General features: G+C 31.6%; 2 protein-coding genes across 6 annotated transcripts; both read right to left on the bottom strand.

The window, feature by feature from the left end:
• Positions 1 to 531: 531 nt before the first annotated feature.
• Positions 532 to 2,247, bottom strand: LOC115701539 (uncharacterized). The gene is made up of 3 exons (XM_030629356.2): positions 1,661 to 2,247; positions 1,225 to 1,469; positions 532 to 1,000 (listed from the first exon to the last, which is right to left on the bottom strand). Exons 1-3 carry the CDS (start codon positions 2,107 to 2,109, stop codon positions 747 to 749), a joined length of 948 nt encoding a protein of 315 aa, XP_030485216.2. The 5' UTR covers positions 2,110 to 2,247; the 3' UTR covers positions 532 to 746.
• Positions 2,248 to 11,703: 9,456 nt separating this feature from the next.
• Positions 11,704 to 21,144, bottom strand: LOC115698692 (protein FLX-like 3). 5 transcript variants are annotated; one of them, XM_030625832.2, is made up of 6 exons: positions 20,940 to 21,132; positions 20,138 to 20,678; positions 19,851 to 19,996; positions 19,650 to 19,732; positions 16,407 to 16,539; positions 12,466 to 12,605 (listed from the first exon to the last, which is right to left on the bottom strand). In XM_030625832.2, exons 2-5 carry the CDS (start codon positions 20,665 to 20,667, stop codon positions 16,456 to 16,458), a joined length of 843 nt encoding a protein of 280 aa, XP_030481692.2. In that variant the 5' UTR covers positions 20,668 to 20,678; positions 20,940 to 21,132; the 3' UTR covers positions 12,466 to 12,605; positions 16,407 to 16,455. The 5 variants fall into 5 exon arrangements, with proteins under 5 accessions (XP_060958864.1, XP_030481693.1, XP_030481692.2 ...); XM_061102881.1 differs by lacking the exon at positions 16,407 to 16,539 and having other exon boundaries at positions 11,704 to 12,605; positions 20,138 to 20,694; positions 20,940 to 21,144; XM_030625833.2 differs by lacking the exon at positions 16,407 to 16,539 and having other exon boundaries at positions 11,704 to 12,605.
• Positions 21,145 to 21,698: the final 554 nt, after the last annotated feature.

The raw sequence follows: 21,698 nt of genomic DNA, 5'->3' as shown, positions 1-21,698 counted from the left end.
TTTCACAAATACATAAAAACAACAAAAAAAATTAAAAAATACGATTTCACAAAATTTTAAACATTTTTACAATTTTTTTGGTTTTATTTACAAAAAATACAATTATTTTATGTTGTACTCTTGTTAATTTGTTGTTGATTTTTTATTCTTTATACGTTATTTTTTGTTGTTATTTTGATGTTATTTAAATATTATTTTCATTAAGTTTTTTTGTTGTTTTTATAGAAAATTGTAAAAATAAAAAAATAAAAAAAATAAAAAATAAAAGTAAGAATATAATTTTTTACAAAAAAAAAAAAATAATGTCTTATGTAATTATCTCTAGTTTGTTTTCCTTAAAACATAAGCACTTCTTCTTTGGACCTCAAATTTCAAGAGAAAAAATGATGAATTACAATCAATTTTAATGAGAATTCTCATGTTTGCAATTTCATAAATTTATAACCATTATAAATAGAGATTTTTTCATTTTTACGCTATAAAGTAGTTGTTCTTGTATTTTTACGAAAAATAAATATAACAATTCAAGTAACAACCAACAAAGCAACCTAAATCGCAGTTACCCTTATACAGGAAAAAAAAAACTAAATTTTCTTTTTATCTATATTTCTCTATTATTTAATCTACTTTCACACATCTTATATGATTTGACCAATAGTTTCTTGACTAAAAAAAAAGCATTTTGATATCAAGAGGAAACAAATTTTTTGAAATCATAGAATTAATCTAAAAGAGTCGAACAATGTTTATGAAAGACATCTGAGTCTAGCAAAGGTCAAATAACCTGTGTGGCCTTTAGCCTCCATACATGGCCTAGCCATTGGTATGGAAGACCTTTGATTTTCTGACAAATTGCTTGAATCATTTGATCTCTGTCTCCTTTTACATGGAGGAGCCCCAACAGAAACACCATCATCCCCCTCCTCCTCCCCATGGTAGCTATCCATTTTAACTTCTCGAACTTCATATGTACGAAGGAGTACCTCAAATGTCCTTATATCTGCATCCACACATATAAACATTGTGTCAATTAAGTAAGCAAAGCAATGAATTGCAACACAAACCACCAATGTAACAATTAAATTAAGAGAAATGCAAAAGGGCACCAGTGGTGCCTAATACCCTACTATGTGTCACTATTGCTATTGGTTCAACTAAATATCGAGTTCCACCTAATGCATTACTGGTGCCTAATAGCAATGCACTAAAATTAATTACCCTTACCTGTGAAGTTTGATCTTAAAGTTTCACAGGATCGTTGAACCTGCTCGATGCACGGGGAGAAGGAGCATACAATCCCATCATGTCTCAACATTTTCGCTACTGATGGTATGGCGAGCCAGGGCTGAGGTAAGTCAAGAAAGACAGCATCAGCCATCCCTGAAAACTCATTTGGAAATCCTTCACCTTGAATGTCTCTTACTCCAACAGTAACCAAACTGCTTAATCCTGTCTTCTCAAAATCTTCCCTGTACATATTTCACAAAGTTCAGGGAACAAAATCTATCAAGCACAACATTCATTACCAACATATTTCAGTTATTTGACAGCTTAGTCAAATCTTAAAACCAAATGCAAGTAGGCATTTAGTCATATCACAAGTTCATTGAACAAAATTCTACACTAAGAAATCTGGCAAGCACATAATAACATTGATTACCTAGCCGAGGCTGCCCTTTGTTCGTGGAAATCAAAAGTATAGACATGTCCAGTCGGAGCTACTGCCCTTCCAAGTGAAGTAGATAAAGACCCACTTCCAGTTCCGGACTCAAGAACCACACAGCCAGGAACTAGTTCCAAAAACATAATAACAAAGCTAATATCTGCAATGTAAAGGATCTGGGTTCTGTGGCTTAGAACCAAAGTCCATAACTCAGGAGTTGGAGCCAACAAATAAATAAACCCACCCTTGTTGCTGAACACTTTGGTCCCAAAAGGCTTACCAATCCAATCTGAATGTTTAAAAACACCAAATCGATTCTGAAGTGTTGAACCTTCACATACTTTCACAGCTTTCATATTGTCATGCCTCTCATAAGTTATTACCAAATCTCCTTCGCTAATTAAACGATTAAAAGATAACTTCTTTGAAGAATCAAGGGGAAACATCCTTTTACAAAAATCTATAAAGAAAATTGTAAATTACGAATTAAGCAGAGCAACTACTTCAACGGAATTCCTACTCTCTCTAGTCTCCGATGTGCTATGATTTAGATAAAGCCCTAATATATTACTTTAGTTCTGGATTTGCTATCGTAATTGGGCTTCTCATATTGGGCTAAGTCAAACATCCTTTTTTTCTTGTAGAATTTACGTGGGGTATGGGTTTTTTAAACCTTTTATGATAAATATGGCATAATTGATTATGTACACTTTATATGGCTTTTTTATAGTTTAACCATAGTTTATGGGATTTTAAAGCCCATAGGGTTGGAATTTATTTGTCAAAAGCCCATAGTATGTGTATTGTAGTTTATTTAAGTTATTTTAGTAATTTTAGTTCAGTTTTTTTTTAACATAACCATTTTTTTTTGTAGAGTTTTGCATGTAATCATCAGGTTTTGATGGTTGTTTCTACATTTTAATTTACTTTTGTAGTTTTCAATTCAGACCTATTTTCCCTAAACTGCCTATGCCATTATTTCTCTCCCTCTCTTTTTTCATTTCACCATTTCTTCATTTTCCTCTTTCTTCTTTTCCTCTTTAGTTTTCGTCCTTTGTTTTTTTTTTTTTTGCTCTCGATTTTTGGAGGACATTGCCGCCATTGTTCTTCGGGTAAGAGCTTCCATTGTTCGTGTGTTCTTCAAGGTACGCATGAGTTTTTGCCTTTTTTTTTTCTCTGATTTTAGGGTTTTTTGTTCCTTTTAAGTTTTCATTTTGTGGGTTTGTTGAAGTTGCATTTTTTCTTAATCATTCTTACATTCTTACTTTTTTCGTTTTTATTTTTTTTATTTCTGTTTTAAGATTACTAGTGTGTTGTTGTTCTTCTTTTTTAAAAAATGTTTCATTCGAAGTGATTAGTGTGTTGTTGTATTTATTCATATTGGATTATTTGAGTATTTTGTGTTTTGGGTTTTGTTTTATGCTTTAGAATTGGTTGTTTAGTTTAATTTTTTTAATTTTTGTTGATATTCGGTGTTGTTGTTGTTGTGTTTTTTTTTAAAAAAAAAAATTGTTGGTTTTTGGGTATGATTTTTGTTGGTTTTAGTGATAAATTTTCTTTCATTTTTTAAAAACTGGTTTTTGGGTATGATTTTTATGATGATTTTAGTAATTTCGGGTTTTAGAGTCAATGTGTTGTAAGAAATTGTGAGTTTATTGTGTAATCTGAAAAGCTATGTAGTTTCTGTTGAAAATATTGTATTAGTTATAAACTTGTAGGGATTTTATTTTGCATGAAGAAATTGTTGTTGTGTTTGAGCAGTTATAATCTTTGTTTAATTTATAGAAACTGGTTTTTGATGTGTATGGGTGGTTTTGAGGTTTGAGGTTTCAAAATAAATCTCATATGGAAAACCAGTTTCTAGATCATGATTACAGTTTTAAAAATGGGTTAGAAATGATGCAGGTGTTGTTTGGGATCCTCAGATACCTAATTTTGAAACATGTCAAAAACCAGTTTCTGGAGTTTGATTTATGTTCTAGATATGTGTTATTTGTGCATTCTGTGATATTGGGTGTGTGGGTGGTTTTAAGGTTGATGTTGCAAAATGTTTGGATTTTTGAGTGGGTTTCCTTTTGGCTGGATTATTAGTTTTATTGTTTAGTTAATTACTGTTGAGGAAATTGTTGCTACGATTTTTTGTTTGTTTTTTTTTTTTGTTGTTTTGTTTCGATTTTGTGTGAAACTGGTTTTCATGTTAATTATCAAGATCGATTTGTTGTTTGTGTCTAATGTTTATTTTGTGTTTTATTTTTTTATCAGATGGAGAGTGAATCAGACTCGAAAGTCCCATCTGTTGCTGAAAAGGTTGAGCCGACTACGAAGGCTAAAGGCCGACCAAAAAAAACTTCACGTAAAGCTAAAGTATGTTTTTATGTTTGTATTGAAACCAGTTTTTAATACTTGTGTTTGTTGTTTTTTTTTTTTTTTGTTATTATGAAACTGGTTTTATTTATTTTTTATTAAGATCCTTCTATTGAAGAAGAAAAACCTGTTGAAGTTGAAACGAGGAAATCTCCGCGTAAATCCGAAGTGTGCTCTATGTTTTTTTTTTAAATATGTTTTTTTGCTGTTTATTCATGTTTTTGTTTATTTATTTTTTTGAGATGAAACTGATTTTTTGTTGTTTTGTTGTTTTTTTGATGATGAGAAGATGGCTAATGTTGATAAGAAAGTTAAAAAGAAACCAGTTTCCAAATCCCTTGGCAAGAAGAAGAACGAGGCTCCTGCTATTGACGCTCTATTGGTAATTTTTATTTTCTAAAGAAATCGGTTTCTTGCTTTTTTATTTTTCATGTTTTCAGGTTTTCTGTTTACAGTTTTATTTGAATGTGGTTTCTATAATCTATATGTTTTTCTTTTTAGTTTTTAGTTTTTCTCTTTGTTTTGGGTAACTAGTTTTTGAATATTTTTTTTTTTGTTGTTGTGTAATTTTAATTTCGATTGTTTATATTCTTTTTTCTCTCACAGAAATATTATTTTAAAATTGATATTAAGAAGAGGTTTGCTGGGAAACCTCAACTTTACAATCCTTATAATGTCATTGATGATATCAGTGAGTTATAACTTTACAATCCTTTTTTCTTTTTTTTTTCTTTACTAATTCCAACAAACTTTTTAGATCACAGTTTGTTGGTATTAGTAGTCCAGTCATTATGTAGTCTTCATACTTTTTATCCTCTTTCCATTGTCCTCCATATTTGACCACACACATTATTGAGTCCATTCCTGTACAATATTTGAAAACTGTTAGTTAAAAATCATAATGTATTAAGAAACCGATTTTTTTTTTGTTTTGTTTTTATTTTTTTTTTCAAATTATATGTGTTTTTTTCGCAATATATTTGAGAAACTGGTTTCCAACATTTCTTTATATTTTGTTTATGTGTAACAGATAATTTATAGTAACCGGTTTTATATTCATAATATTCAGTAATTTTTTCATTTTCAAGCGTGTATGTCTAAAACTAAAATTATCATAATTTTCATTTTCAGTTTCTTTTTGTCTTTTGTTTGTGAAACTTCATAGTCTCAATCTAGATTGATTATGAAAATTTCGTTATGAAGCAATGCAAGATGATATAGTTTTGGTATGAAATTTATTTCAATCTAGATTTATTTTTATTTTTAAAGTTTAAATTGCAAATGCACATATTCAGTGTATTTTTCTTTTATAGTTTATATATATACATATAATATTCATAGCATAATATATATAAATGTACATGTATTTCTTTTGATCGGTGTTGACAGGGACGATCGGAGTTGGCTTGATTGTTGATTGAATTTTGTGTGTGCAGGTTGATCGGTGCTTTGAGCTTAAGCTTTCGTTTTCTGCTTTAAGGTGAGAGCTTCATTGTTTTTCAGGTGCTGATGTTGCTGGTTGCTTCTGCCGATATCAGAATTGTTGAATTTTATACTTTTCTGAGTTTTTCAGGTCAGCGTAGGTTGAATCAGAGGAAGAATTGCCCCATGGAGAAGAGAGAAAGTGAATCAGAGAAGATGGAGAAGAGAATCGCAGGTGAGAGAGAATCACATGAGAGAGAGAGAGAGAGAGAGAGAGAGAGAGAGAGAGAGAGAGAGAGAGAGAGAGAGAGAGAGAATTTTGTTTATATATGGTTAAAAATAATAAATTTGCTTGATTTAAAATCAGATTCTGTTTTTAAGGTATTTTATGGTTTTTTTTAAAAAAAAAACCATATTTGTAGTTTGGTTGGTTAGTTAATGCCATATTTTGTGGCATTTAGTTTTCTTGCCATATTTATCATAAAATGGTTTATTTTTCCCATATTTTTGAAAATATCCCTTTTTTCTTGGGGTAAGTTGAAAAATACCCCTTTTATTAATCAATTAATCAAATTTACCTTTAATTTTATATTTATTTGAAATATACCTCTTTTTATATGTATTGTACCCAAAATACCCTAACATAAGAGAGTCACATGGAGAGTATCTTGAAGTAACAGGGGCGAAATTGGTACAATATTTAAAAAAAAGGTAAAAATGATAGACTTTAAGAAAGAAAGTAAAAATAAAAGAAGACAATATAAAAAGGGTATAGAATGTAATTTTCTCTTTTCTCTTTTTTCTTGGGGAATTTTTAATATTATACGTAATATTAAAAATTATAACAAAAGTAACCCTGATCATTTAATTGGTCCTAATATGGAGCCTGTTATACTGAAATCTAAATAAACGTTCCTTTTTATATTTTTGTTTTGTTTAATTGATGCTATCTTATTTCTCTTTCAGTCTTGTTTTGTTTTTCTTCTTTTTTCTTTTTTTTTTTTTGACTTATAAGCAAAATATATTTATTTCTATAATTTTTTATTAATTTATTCTCTCTCTAAATTTTATTATTTCAAAAATCTTTTTAAGTTACACTTTTAATTATTTTGACTCAAACATAATATCATTATAATTTATTTTTTAAAGTAATTATTTTAATAAGACGTATATATTTTTTTATCTATCACTAAAAAAGATGACTAAAATGAAAAGAAACATTTTAATTTTTTTTTTTTATACTTTATTAAGATATAAGTAACCAAACTTTTAATTAACAAAAATGTATAGATTAATTTTAGTTACTTATTTTTATGAGTTATTCTTAAAATAATTGTTTCAATTTTAAATTCTAATATAATATTTTATAATATAAGATACATATGTGTTACTTCTTTTAAGCAATTTTGTATTTTATTCCAACTCAATTAAGAATATAATGAGCTATAATAAATATAAGAATTACAAAATAATTCATTAATAAAATTAGTATTGTCTTCTTCTTTTTATATTGTAACTCATTTTAGGATTTTTACGATACCATTTTATTTCTTAAGTCTTTATTTTTAAAAATCTATCAAAATGACCCTATAAAAAAAATCTATTTAGGTACTATGTGGTAACTTTAAAACTTTTTAATAATTTATAAGTCCGTTACTTATTCAAGATATGTTACATTACTTTTTTTTTTTTATCTTTCATGTTAATTGTTAATGTTTAAAAAATTAATAATTATAATTAAATATGAAAAGTTACTATTGAGTAATAATATATATACATATAAAATGTTACCTTTAAGCTTATTATTTTTTTTATTTAAAAAAAGGCTTATTATTTTATGATGTTTAAATTACTATTTGATACCTTTAAAAATTATTTTAGATTTATTGAAATTGTTTTATAAAATAACTATATAGACTTAAGAAGAATACAATTTAATAACTTTTAAATGTTAAATAATAAAATAAATATTAATAACTTATAAAATTGGCTGGTTTATTAAGTTTTGTTAAAAATTTAAAATTTAACTATTTTTTATGTAATTAAATAGAAAAAGAAACTAAGAAGTTATACTTGTTTTCAATGATCTTGCTCGGTAAAAGCGACAAAATATATACTTCCTACATATTAAAATGTAAGTTGATATTGTACAATTCTTGAGTTCAAATAATTAATAATGTGGCTGAAAAAGTTTTTTAAAGTTTTGAAAAAAAAAAATAAAAAAGAAAGAGGAAGAGAGAGAATGTGTGCATGAATGGACGTTCAAAAAAGAAAGAAAAAAAAAAGAAGTAAATGATCTCTCGGTATTCCACCGGAGGATTAATAGATTATTATAAAATGATCGTTATTTTTCAATAATTAAATGCTACCGGTCATTTGTATAAATAATTTTTTATTTTGGTTAGTGGGTGTAAATTCCCCTTTTTTCTTTTTCTTTTTATTTTTTTTATTTTTCTTTCATTTCTTAACTTACTTCTTTCTTTCTCTTTTTTTTTTTTTTTATGTAAACTCGGCTTGTTCTTTTTTTTTTTTCTTTTTCTTCTCTCTATTTATCTTTTCTTTTCCAATCTCTCTCTCTCCTCACACTATTTTTTTTTTTTATCTTTATATGTTTTACTTATTACTAGGTGTTGTTTCATTTTAATTTTATTTTTGTTTGTTTAAATTTCATTTTATAAATAATTGTAACAAAAAAATATAAAATTTAATTTTAACATCTTAATTGTTGTACAAATTACAAATTAAAATAGATATATTAATATTATACAAGAGTAAGAACAAATTTTTAAATTGAGTATTTTAGTTATATACAAGTATAGTCATAAATAAGATGGTCGGTATTTTGATATATTTTACACATTATTTATATAATTTGTACATAAATTTTATATTGGCTTATATATATATAAAAAAAAAAAAAAAAAAAAAAAGCAAAAAAATCATAAAATTGTTATATGATTAAAAGGGATTTAATGAAATTTATTTAGGTGAGTAGTAATAATAATAAATAAAATAAGAAAGTTATTTTTTTTGGGAAATTACCCTATATACTGTTTTTTTAATTTTTTTTTTCAAATTTACGGTTTGGATTTCTAAAGTGGTTGTAGTGCTAGTTGTAATAGGGGTTTTTATGCGATTTTTTGTTGCAATTTAAGTTGCAGCGCTAATTGCAATAGGGGTTTCTATGTAAAATTCTGTAAAAATGCAAAAAAAAAAAAAAAAAAAAAAAAAGCTGTTTTGAAGTGTAAGTGAAATTTATTTATTTTATATTTTAAAATTTAATATTCTAAATATCAAAAACTAAATACTACTTGTTGAAAAAAAAAAGAGAGATGCAATACTAAATTACCATAGCTGAGTGAACCAGTTCAATATGATTATCGAATTGAAGTGTCAATATCATGTGAAAATTGTTATGAGAACTTAGTTTTTTTTTTTTATATATATATATATATAAATAAGTAGCATTTAGTTTCTAATATTAAGAATATTAAATTTTAAAATAAAATAAAAAATAAATGTAATGCATCTGAACTCTCCACGTGTCCATATTTAAGAGTTAACAAAAGTGATAGTAACCGTGTAAGAGAATTGTAACATTAGATATTTTTGCTTCTAAAAATAAATATTAAGTATTTAAGTATATAAAATCTAAAACATTAAATATTTATGCCGTAATTTTTTATTATTATTATAATTAAGTGCTCTAAAATATAAATGTAATAGTAAAAAGCAAAATATTTAACTTTACTTCTCTACTATCATATTCATATTACCGGTATCAATTATGTACAATGTAAGGGTTAGAATTATCTACTATCTAGTTTGTAGGATCTCTTTTGGTGTATGCCTCAAATTAATTGAGATATTTACTTAATTAAATATAAAAAATTATTACTTAATTAATATTATATTAAATTAAGAAATAATGTGTATTAAATAACTATGTATATAATTATATGTGTTTGGAAGTAATTGTGTAATTACTAGGTAGGGTAATTACTAAGATGGTAATTACACTATATTTTAAAATGCAAGGTGTGTTTGGATATGAGGTGGTAATTATATATGAATTCTTAATATCTTGTTTGGCAAAATAGTTAGTAATTACATGGGAAAATAATATTTTTTTAGTAGCTAATGTTTAATATTGAAAGTTTTTAGTAATTACACAGTGTAATTACATCCAATTCTCATGGGGGGCATGAAAATTAGAGAGTGTAATTAGAACCCCTCAATTACTTCCAATTACACAGTTACAGTGTAATTACATGGTCAGACAAACATACCAAATTGTGTAATTACCTCCAATTACACACAAATCCAATTACATTGTGGCTTTCCAAACGCACAATGTAATTTGAAATTATACATTAATTTTACACATGAGGATGTGTAATTTATAGGATAAATTGAGAAATGCTAAAGGGCACCAGTGGTGCCTAGCATCATCCTATGTGTCAATATCGCTATTGGTCCAACTAAGTATCGAGTCCCATATAATTTAATATAATAGCTTTGAGGGAGTATCGCTAACCAATCGCAACGCGACATGTCGAGAAGGTGCTAGGCACCACTGGTGCCTTATAGCAATGCTCGGATAAATACTATTTTAAATCATGTATTTTGTCAAATTTATTGATCAAACCTTAATAAATTAGACACTATTTTTTAAAATGGAACAAAATAATATTTTAAGCTTAATTTTTGATTTTTTTTTTTAAAAAAAATAACTACTATCAGATAACTTTTGCCATCTAGGTAACCGTATTTAATTGACACATGGACTCATTTCTATGTACGAAAAGGATAACATGTCAAGGGTATAAATCCCAGTGATTGTAATGTTCTTGTGTGATTGGTTATTTTGTAAAATTTTATATTTTATTTAAATGTAATTAATAATTATAGCAGTCTTGTCTAATTTATTGATCATCTACTTCTTATATAAAGGGATGATCAACATGAAATAAAACTAATCACAAAAGGAGCTATACAAGTTTTATGATATCGAGCTTCTTAGTTATAATAATGAGCCGAACAAGATAATAGCCATCAATCAATTGTCAATGTAGTTAAACACTACGACTCAAATAGGACAATATTTTTTTATACCACGTAACATAAGGTAAGAATCACACCTCTATTTCACTTTCACTATAATATTTTATTTTTATATTAATATAACATTGTTAGTTTTTTTTTTTTCAGCTAGCATTAAATGTTAATTATAACAATGACATCGAAAAGAATTGTATTCTTAAATCCGCTTGTTTATCGAGTTTTTCGACAACTAAATATTTTTAGAGTTTTAAAAAAATAATAATAGAGTAAATAGTGAAATAACAAATAAGAGATTTTAGGTGGTTCATGTTTTTAGATGTTTACCGAGCTTTTCAACAACCTGATCTGTATTTTATATGTTTTTTTAGAGGTTGTTGAGATTGCTCTAAGCATGTTATGAAAATTGTGCTCCTACATTTGTTATTGTCATCACGTGTCTTATACCCTTATAATAAATGTCTATAAGACGAAATTGTTGAGCAATTAACGGAACCTTTGAATTTTGTTGTGCATTTAACAAAACTTTTGAATTTTCTATTAATTTTAACAGTTTTAAAGAAGTGTACACAAGATTGAAGATAACTAGTATTGTTTCATGTGAAATATAAGTGAATATTTATGCATTCATGACGTTTCATATTATTAATGGCTTATTTATTAAAAATAATTAATCATATCAATAAACTGTACTTATTAAAGCCAAGGCTAAAACGGTTAAAAAGCTTGGCAATTTTCCAAAAGATTGGCCATATACATTATATCATTTGGAGAAAAACTTGCTAAAGAAAACGTTATCAATGTTGTAGTTACTAGTTAGTAAGCTGCCTTGGTTCCTCATTGTCCAATGAGGACTACGATAGAGCTTTGGAGACATGCCTTATTCTACCAGTGACATTACATTACATTTCTTTCTTCTTTTCCTTATTTAGTATTGTTAATTCCAAACAAAATGTCTAAGAACCTTCTTATTTTGTATTACTTGTTGAAGACAGAGCATGTACTTTTGTTACGAGTAAAAGTTCAGTTTTTGTCTTGACAAATATTCTTAGTAAAAGTTCAGTTCATTATAACTTAACAGACATGGAAAATTGGCTGCTCAAGTTTTTCTTGGTTCATTATATACAATCATATCTATTTTTGACTTGCTATAATTCTGCGTCTCAATAGAAAACACTAAAGCAAGGAAAGAATAATAAAGAATCGTGTACTAATATTACTTCTCCTTGAAAGGTTATCTTCGGTTTAAACATAGCTTCTATTGTCAAAAAATAAAGGGTGGAGATTCTGCAACAGGCCAAGCTTATATGGAAATAATAATAGAAAATAAAGAATGAAATTGGCAGCATAGGCAAAGCATGTGCCATCCCCACTAGTGTGTGTATATATATAAAAATTATTGAGCAGTTTAGAGATTTTAAAAATGAGAGAATTGCTAAATCTGAAAGAAGAAGAAGGCGTTGCGATTAGAGGAATGCCTTACTAACAAACCTCCTTCTTACTAATCAAAGTACAATGGGGTGATGAGAACCTTCAAAGAGTAGGCAAATGGCTTTAATTCAAACACTCCCAAAGTAGGCAAATTATATCCAACACTCTATGCAACAATTTCCCCACATTCTTTTTCCACCACCATAATAAAACCATCACAGCAGCCACCAAGTCCAACGGGAAGCCTAGTTTCAAAAGCTAATATGAAACCACTCCTCTGGCCATAACAATAAATTTGATCAGTTTGATGCTGAGTAACGGCACAAAGCATAGCAGTATAAGCCTAAAGTATTTTCTTTCCTCTTCGTACAAAGGCTTGACATGAACTCATGGCCATTCCTAACTAAAGGCAATGACAAATGGCAACCATCCTCTTCTGTAGATATTTTCTTGGAATTATAAGTGAAATTTTGAAAGATTTAACTTCGGCAACCATATTATCTACCAATATAATCAGCGATGTAACTTCCTGAATATGGTTTTACCAAGATCCCATAATGGCTGTCAAATACTTAATTCTCACCATAGCCAAGTCATATTAAGGTCGCCCGCCCACTACCGGAACCATAAATAAGAAGGGCCGTACCTACCTTCCCTTTGTATTCTGCAGCACAGCAAAAAACAGAAAATTAGAACAAAAAAGAGAGACAAAGTAACTGACCATTCTTTCCAGCAAAAACAAACAGATCAATAAAGCAAATAATGGTAACATAAGCTAATAAATCTGAACAAAAGGTTAGCTGCCAATACTAAAATAAATAACATTTATTAAAAAGAAGTATCAAGTGGCGATGATTCATAAAAGCACAACAAACGAGCATGGTCATTACTCTCCTATCCTTGAAAAACTAAGAATCCTGACAAGAGTATATTTTCTAAATCCCCTCTTCTTTTGCTAATGGAGAGAGCTCCATCCCAACTGACCCATCAGACCTTTCAAATGGACTCCGAAGGGACATCAAGATTCATCTGTGGAGGGATGAGTGAAATAGGTCATGTTCTTCCTTTCCATTGGAGCACTTCAGTTATTAAGATATAAAGTCTTGGAGCACTCAGAGTAGAGAAACCATTAAGAGTGCTCTTACCTATATTCTAATCTTATCAGGTCCTCTTTCCTTTCTAGTTTCACTGCTAAGAAAAAAGCGCACAAGGTAACTCTAAGCAATTCAATCCTCGATCGTCCAACTCTCATCACTTGCATAAAACAAAGTGATGATTATTTGCTGAGCAAGCTGAAGTTAAGTACCATCGAAGCTGAACTACATCCATTGTTATGTGATTTCCATTTCCATTTTACCTTCTATAGAGGGCCTTAAACTAACCTGCCGTGAAAAATTCAACGGGATGAAGTGAACCCATATTAAATACAACACCAGTACTCAATTATAGTATTCACTTCCTTTGAATCAACTAAGGCCGAATATAACATATGCAAGCACTGTGGTTAAACATGAATAAGCATCAAACTTCTGGAACTATAATTACAGATTTCTAGTAGACAAATTAGTCAGCTACAACTCCAAATAGAAATCCAATCTTTAGAAGGGAAAAAATTTAGCTGAGCTCCAAACCAAGATCCAACTTTCGGCCTACTGTGCCTATAAATGTGAATCCATGTACACACATACATAAAAAGTACTTATTTGTCCTATCCACATCAACCATAGTATTATTAAAAGATAAAGCTCTAGAATTACAAGTGCAATAATCATCCAATATTAAATGCTAGCTAAGATGAAATCATAGTAACTTATTTATTAAAATATGTGTTGTAGCTATACTGAATTGACCCCAAAGACCAACTATATGGTGGAGACCAATCAATTCTATGGGAGACTTTATTAAGTATTGAAAAAGAAAGGACCTGCTGAATTGCTGATAGAGTTGGGCAGGGAGACATACTAGCTATCAGGAAAGACGAAATTACCAGGAAATTGAAAGTGTCTTTCCCTTCACTCGAATGTTTTTGCACTTAAAAAAATTGTGATGCTATGATGAAGACCACCATGAATAACATCAAAACACCTATAATATGTAATTCGAAATCTTGGTCAATGCTGAGTAATCCATGCTCAAGAATCAAATTTTAGACTAATGTGAACTCGGTAGATGCCACCAGTCACCACCATTCGATATGGAAAATATGATGTACTACAATATAGAGATTGGGATCAAAATGGCACCCAAACCATTATGTGAACTATAGACCCTGGGATAGGTAGAATATAGTAAATAAAAGGGGCATGTGGGCCATTGCCATGAAGGCTGTGAAGTATAGAGATACGAGGGTAGAAGAATGAGGATATGATAGCAGTTCCTTTGTTTGGGTTTACCATGTGATCGCAATTTCAGTAATAGGGTAAGGGTACATCAAATACCTAACTCTTTCTTCTAAAATTGGCCCCTTCACACAAGTATCTAAAAGCTACGAGTTTAGGATTTTGTAGGCAAAAGCAATCAATCCTTTTTTATTAAGGTTAAAATAACTAAACAACCAAGTCACGTGCACAGAAAAAAACAAACACAAATCTCATTCTTAAGAAGGATGCTGTAGCTGCTATGTCAGCATAACTACTTTTAAGAATATCACTATGAGCAACAGATGTGTAGAAGCTTAAAAACATGGAGCTAGCTAGCAATTCATAACAAAGGCAAACAGCGGTCAAAACTATGATACTAATAACCGCCAAAGCCTAATAGAAATAAGGATCAAGCACTAAGAAACTAAGCATCAGATGGAGGTTTAAAATGTAACTAATAAGAAGAAGATTGTATAGTTTGAAATCTCCCAAGTAAACCTTTAAATTAAGTCTTGTAGAAAAAGAAGACAACAATCAAGAAATACTTGCAAGCCAAAGTGAAATATGTTTAAGATTAAGTTGAAATAGAGTGTGAAGGATTAGGACAGAAAACAAACATAATACAACTAATTGGGAAAAGAAATGCAAGATTCCAGACCCATGAAATATGAGACAGGATACTTGCCTATATTCTTTCATCATAGCAGTTGGCTCCTCATCACGTGGCATGTCACCATCTTTCTTCAGATACCCCTAGGTCAAGCAACTCGATTGCCATTGGTAGTCAGAATTCCTTGTTGACTGAGAGATCGCTGAACCAAGACTCAATTGTAGAATAAGTGCCCATGTTTCATAACAGATCAATCTATTCATTATGGAGGCAATATGGTTAGTCATTCCTTTGCATGCCTTTATGATAGTGCAACCTCCTTCATTCTACATACAATTTGTTCCACGCCCTTTAACTATCCTCCTTCCACTATAAGCCAAATCTAATGAATTCTTTACACACCACTATACTTCAGAAGACTTCTCACCACCTTGTTTATATAATAAAAATTCCATCTCTCATACTACGGATCAAGAGAGACCCAACTATCTCCACATCGCATTAAAAAACATTATCACAACTATTCAAAAACTACCAATACAAAGGCTTGACATCCTGCCAGTAAAACATGAGCTCTTCCTAATCCAATAGGACCAATGCCATAAAAAATCTTGATATATACTATTCTATAACTATAAATTTTGATAATCAAACTAATTACCTATAAACCAGAATGAACTATATACTTCCATTCTCAAAAATTTCTAATCCAGTTGGACCAATGCCATCAAATAACAAATCCCAATTCTATACTATAGCAACTAAGTAATTAAAATGTCAGTTGTCCCAAAGCAAAAGCAGTTAATTCAAATCCACAGTAAATGAGTCCTTATAACTCTATAAATTGGAACTGTCACTATTGTTTTTAATCTTCATTAAAACGTGAACCCTTCATAATCTGGAAAAAAACGCGTAAGTAGCAACCCTCCATTGAAATAGAGCTTCCAGAATGCTATTCTCCCAGCAGTAACTGATTCCAAAAGAAAAACACCTTTCTTCAAGTAAACTCAATTATATACTTCCACCATAATGCATTCGTATCTCATTAAACACACCATGATTTTAAACTTCAACATACAGCATCAACTTCGGCAACAAAGAGCGAATTCTGTGCATGATGTCTGGTATTATTTTGCACCACTGTATTCTGCACTCTACTTAGCATCCACACTAGGACCACTTGGAAAAAAGAACCCAAACCAACAAGTACTAGAACACAATTTCTTAAGTCATTAAGTATTTGCTTCTGCAACCAACCGTACCCTCCAAGGAGAGGAGGATAGAGTAAGAAAATGACACCAAAAGATTTATAAAACCAATTATGTGGACTGTTCATTTATGTAACATATAACCTTTTATGTGAAATTATATCAAAAACATGTGCATCATAGTTATATAAAGAAAACATTGTCTCTACCACCTACATAACAAAAGAAAAAGCAATAAAACCCCTATAAATGGCACTTTCAGGTTAACATCGAATTCGAAAAACTACCATAGACCTTTTCGCCTCCTGACTCATCTCAATTTGACCGATAACCATCTCAACGCCGATTCATGCGTGATTTCTCATGCGCTCCCCATGAAGAAGAACCCGGTCCATAAATAGGTCCTTTGTCAGCAACACCCTAAATGACAAAATATAAGGGAAAATGTTAGACCCCAAGATTATTGAATATGGTATAAGAAAGTAAATAAAAAGGTAGATGAGCCATTGTGGTGAGGGATGGTTTTTGAGTCGTAATAGGATAATATAAATAGGTGAGTTCAGGCAGAGGGTGAATTATGCAAAGAATTGAGCCTTCTCAAATTGCATCATGGAGAGCCTAGGCCTCTCGAATGCCTAGGAACCATTTCACTGTAACTCTATTGCTGCCATAGCAACAATAATACACAAGTTTCATATATTTTTCTGCTACTGCTCTTGTATATTCTATTGTTCTTGTTAATCTCTATAATTTGGAGTTGTGTACCAGCCAATTCACATCAATTGGTATCAGAGTCATTAATCCACTATGGCAATCTACTCAATGATAGAAAAACAGACCAAGTTCTTCAAGGGAATTTGTTGCTGCTCGATCTCATCTACAGTGACAACGAAGCGTTGCTTGAACTCGATGGCACCGTGAATACTTGGCTGGAGGACATAAGAAAGGTTCAAGGGCTTGACAAAAAAGTATCAATGGCTTCAAAAAGCTTAGTTTCATTAGTGACAATGAAGGAGAAGAACGTTGCATCCAATGGGCTTTTTTCAACCCGATATGGAAACAATGTGGGACTTCTGATAATGAAGAACAAGCTATTGTGAATGGCGAAAAATAGTTGCAAATTACTTTCTCCTTTTAATGACGTCGCTAGAGAAGAAAGAATTGATCGAGACGTCTCAAAAGAAGAACCAACAGCTAGGGACGTCGTCGAAGGAAAAGCAACCACTAGGGACATCGTCAGAGAAGAACCAACAGCTCGGGACATCGCCAGAGATAAAGAAGCCACATTTGATTGACTCCAAGCTTGCCGCGTAAGGGGGTCTTCCATGGAAGGAAACAGTTCTGGGCAGGGGTTTGAGAGATACACACTCATAATATCATTTGCTTAAACCCTATCTTTTAGGCGCAAGCCCAATTTATTCAGCATTTTTCCAAATCCGGCTCAATTGATTTTTGCTATTACACTGCTCCATTTTGGACTCAAATCTTAAGGCTCCTTAATGTTGCTCGGTGATATAAAAAAACAAAAAATAGATCCATTTGTTCTCTATGAAATGGGCTCAATTACATGGGATCTTGGTCTAGCCAATTCATTGGGTTCATCTCACCAACCCAAACTACTCCATCAACAGCTTGCCAATTTGCCTCTTCCTAGTAGCACATCGCTGGAGTCGACACTTTGGGTTTTCACCAATGTGCAACACAAGGCAAAATCCATAGTGCTTGATATACCACATTTTTTCGGCATCTCCACGCATGGGATTCGGGTCTGCCCTTCTGACTCATGGTCCATATGGATTTTCTCTCTTGTGCCTCTCTGTTCAAGGGTTGTGGGGTTGATGACAAAGACCAACTTGTTTTCTGCAACTTGTTATTCGAAAATAAAATGCCTAAACATCGTAGGTGGATTTTTCATCAAGAGAGAGAACACGAACAAAAGCTTACTATGGCAAGTTCACCTCTCATTTTCGAGCTGGTGTTTTTCTACTTCACTTTCATTGCACAAAGTTCGCTACTTGTTGGGTTCCTAAAAAAAAAGAAGTTATTATGAGCAACACGAATATAGAGGACGAATTGAGTTGTGGTTGTTTGCTCCATGGCCCAGCATCACGATTATAGATTGGACAATCCAAAAACTCCTCTGTTGAATCCACGTAGTATGCAAGGTCACATAGAATTTAATTTTCATTTCTCCATATTTTGGGTTTGTTGGGTTCAGGAAGGCGAATGGTTATGAGCAACAACAAATTCTTGAAAAAACCAAAGTCTAACTTATATGAGAATGCGTTCAGAGATAGTCAAATGGTTATAGGATAAATGGATGAACATTTATGTGAAATCTCGTGTGCAAATTGAATTTCTAATAGGATCACCTGACTTTTATTTCAATAGTTGGCAAGATGACAGTGAAATCCCCATTTCCTTTTTCTACTATGTTGTTGGTTATGCGCGTGTAGTTTCAATTTTTTAGGGTATCATTTTAGGTGCCTCCACAATTAGTCGTCAACGAATAAGTATTCGCAATGGTGCTTTGGGAATGTTCAATTTTGTTGTGGCTTTAAGTGAAGTTTGGCAAGTTGTTTCGGCTTGATCTTTCAGTTCTGAGGATGCCTTTAGCTATTGGGAAGTTGAACTTTGGTGTTGTCCTAGAGCTATTACCACGTTGGGCTTTCGACAGAGCGCGACAAACTCAACATTTACTATTTGATTTTGCATTCGAGTTCCAATTGTGCATCTATATGGTAAGTATAGTTTATTCAAGTGGTGAAATGCTTGGTTTCACTATATAGCAGGAAGATTGGCCGACAAGTACAAAGGCTCATGCACGAGACGTTTTACTTCAGACTCAACTCGTTCTTGTTCATTTAATGAAGGGAGGTCAAATGACATTGCTTGACTGGTTTTTTCGAGCGAGGTCAACTTGTTGAATGCTTTATTTTCCTCTCACAGCTTGCAGAACCAATCAAGAGGCTCACTCAAATTGCCTTGTTCATCCACTTGGTATAGTTCGACAGCTGATTACGAATGGCACTATTGTCCTTAACCTTGACGACAAGGTTAAATTCAGGTGGCCGGTAATATTAGACCCCGAGATAATAGAACATGGTATAAGAAAGTTTAATAGAATATGGTATAAGAAAGTAATAAAGGGTAGATGAGTCATTGTGGTGAGGATAGTTTTTGAGTGGTAATAGGATAATATAAATAGATGAGTTTAGCAGAGAGTGAATTATGCAAGGAATTGAGTATTCTCAAATTGCATCATGGAGAGTGAGCCTAGGCCTCTCGAATGCCTAGTTACCATTCCACTGTAATTCTATTGCTGCCATAGCAGCTACAATACACAAGTTTCATACATTTTTTTGTTATTGCTCTTGTATATTCTACTATTCTTGTAGTCTCTATAATTTTGAGTTGTGTACCAGCCGATTCACTTCAGAAAAGTATTGGCTGACCAAAATTACTTAGAAAATGGCATCCTAGTTAAGGCATAAGCCCAAATGAAATCCAAATTATATGAACAGACATACCATGTGAAGTCCATATCCATCACGATACGGAGCGGCAGAGAAACTCCCATCTGGGCTGCTGAATTTCATTCCATATGACCCCCCTATAAAACCACATATAATCAACGTATAAGAGCAAAATGAACAATTATCAATTAAATTAGGAAAAAAAAAACATGTTTGCTTCCACCTCCCATCTTGACAAAAGAGCATAGGATCTACCTGCACCCCATGGTCTGCCATCAGCATTAGTGAGTTCTGCACGTAATTTCTCAACTTCTCGAGCCATGGAGACTAAGTTCTTCTCCATTGCCTGTCTCTGTTCCATCAGCTCAATATTTGCTTTTTTCTCATACTCGACTGCAGTCCTATAACAAAAAAAAAAAAAATCAAATCATTAGCCAGCTAATTTAACAACATTGATCCAAAGTATTGGCGTATATTAAGTTCAAGCAAAAATACACATTTTATAAATTTATATAAATATAATCAGACATCCAGGCACAAACCTAGTCTGCATAAGTTCCTGGTGCAGGCCATCAACCTCGGCTCTCAAATGAGGAATCTGTTGATTATCAGCTTGCAACCTTCCAACTTCGAGTTTAAGAGTCTTTACTTGGGAAGACAGCTCCTGCTTAAGGTCCTTGAGCTTCTGAACCTCTCCACGAAGTTGTACAGCCTCATTTTTAATTGGCTCCGTTGCTCGAAGATCAGCCTCCAGCTTCATACCCTTCTCATAAAGCTCCCTAGACCTTAAATCCTCTTCAGCCCGAATCTCTCCAATGGCAATGTTCATACGATGAAGCTCCTCCTTCGCAGCAGCAAGCTCACGCTGCAACGCAATTCGATCTTCAACCAGCCTCCTATTATCACCCAACAGTCTCCGCATTTCACCGTGCTGCAATTCAAGCTCTTCCTCCAACATCGTTGGGTGAGGCATCGGTCGAGATAAATGAGGAGGCCTAGCATAAGGTCCTTCAACAGGGTATCCACGCCTGCTATTCATGGCTTCACGAGCAATACGGTTTCTAGCAGCCATAGTCAATTACCCTGAAACCCATAATTTCTTAGATAAAACACAAACAAAAATCACAGTCATCTATTTGAATTGAAAACCAAAATACACAGCAACAATCATGCTTCGTGGTTACTTCAGTTTTCGCATATGTGTGGCAATTAGGTATATGACCCGACAAAAAAGAAAAAAAAAACATATATAATTACAATCTAAACCCTACAAAGCACAAACTAACACAGCAAAACGCAAATTTAATGTAAATTGAAAAAGAAAAACAGCCCTGGAACTCTTACCACAATCGAGACCGGCAAAGCGGTGAGGAAGAGATATGAAAAAACGGCAACAAAGGAAAAGGCGTCGGCAGAGGAAAATAGAACGGTTGAGAGGGACGGTAAGTGGGAGTGAGAGGGAGAGGCCCGTATGAGAGAAAAAGAGAGAAAGAGAGAAAAAGATATGAGATCTGACAAACGAGGAAGAAAAGAGATGGATGCCCGACCCATATTAAGCCCTGAATACAAACGACAACGTTTTTAATGAGCGATAAGGGCGCCTCAAAAATGGGTCTTAGAAAAACGACTTCGTTCATTAAAAAATAATTAAAAAAAAATATCCAACAACCTTGGAAAGTAATGATCGTAATATTTTTATTTTTTAATTACAAAAATAAATATTAATTTTTTTTTAATTATAAATTTTATTTAACTAGACTAATTCGGTCTCAACAATGTCAACAACATCAAAAAGAAGATTAGATTCCAAAAAATACGATCAATATATAAACGAGACGCTCGAGTCATAAGATGAGCACTTAATTAGCAGATGGTTTGACAAAATGTAAAAAAAAAATCAATAAAAGAAGATAAAAGCTATTTATAATTATCAACGATACTACCAAAAGTGAATGACAAAACATTCAAATTTCTTATAGCTTGTACTGATACCAGACAATCAGATTCGATAATACTAACACTCGAAAAATCACGCTTCAACCATGAAAGCATTTCATTGAGAGCCACAACTTCAGTAATCTCTTGAAGAACTCGCCCAACCAG

This window comes from Cannabis sativa, chromosome 8, assembly GCF_029168945.1.
Source record: "Cannabis sativa cultivar Pink pepper isolate KNU-18-1 chromosome 8, ASM2916894v1, whole genome shotgun sequence".
Taxonomy (NCBI): Eukaryota; Viridiplantae; Streptophyta; class Magnoliopsida; order Rosales; family Cannabaceae; genus Cannabis; species Cannabis sativa.
The sequence above is the reverse complement of the archived record's forward strand: the minus strand, read 5'-3'. Positions and strand labels throughout refer to the sequence as shown.

What these genes read in the sequence shown, in the direction of transcription:
- LOC115701539 (XM_030629356.2), bottom strand. Translation starts at nt 2,109, where the DNA reads ATGTTTCCCCTTGATTCTTCAAAGAAGTTATCTTTTAATCGTTTAATT. An exon ending in CAAAGGGCAGCCTCGGCTAG is followed by an intron (nt 1,470 to 1,660) that starts GTAATCAATGTT and finishes AAATATGTACAG; the next exon opens with GGAAGATTTTGAGAAGACAG. An exon ending in TTTAAGATCAAACTTCACAG is followed by an intron (nt 1,001 to 1,224) that starts GTAAGGGTAATT and finishes GTGTGGATGCAG; the next exon opens with ATATAAGGACATTTGAGGTA.
- LOC115698692 (XM_030625831.2), bottom strand. Translation starts at nt 20,667, where the DNA reads ATGGCTGCTAGAAACCGTATTGCTCGTGAAGCCATGAATAGCAGGCGT. An exon ending in TGGCAGACCATGGGGTGCAG is followed by an intron (nt 19,733 to 19,850) that starts GTAGATCCTATG and finishes GTGGTTTTATAG; the next exon opens with GGGGGTCATATGGAATGAAA. An exon ending in ATGGATATGGACTTCACATG is followed by an intron (nt 16,540 to 19,649) that starts GTATGTCTGTTC and finishes TTTGTCATTTAG; the next exon opens with GGTGTTGCTGACAAAGGACC.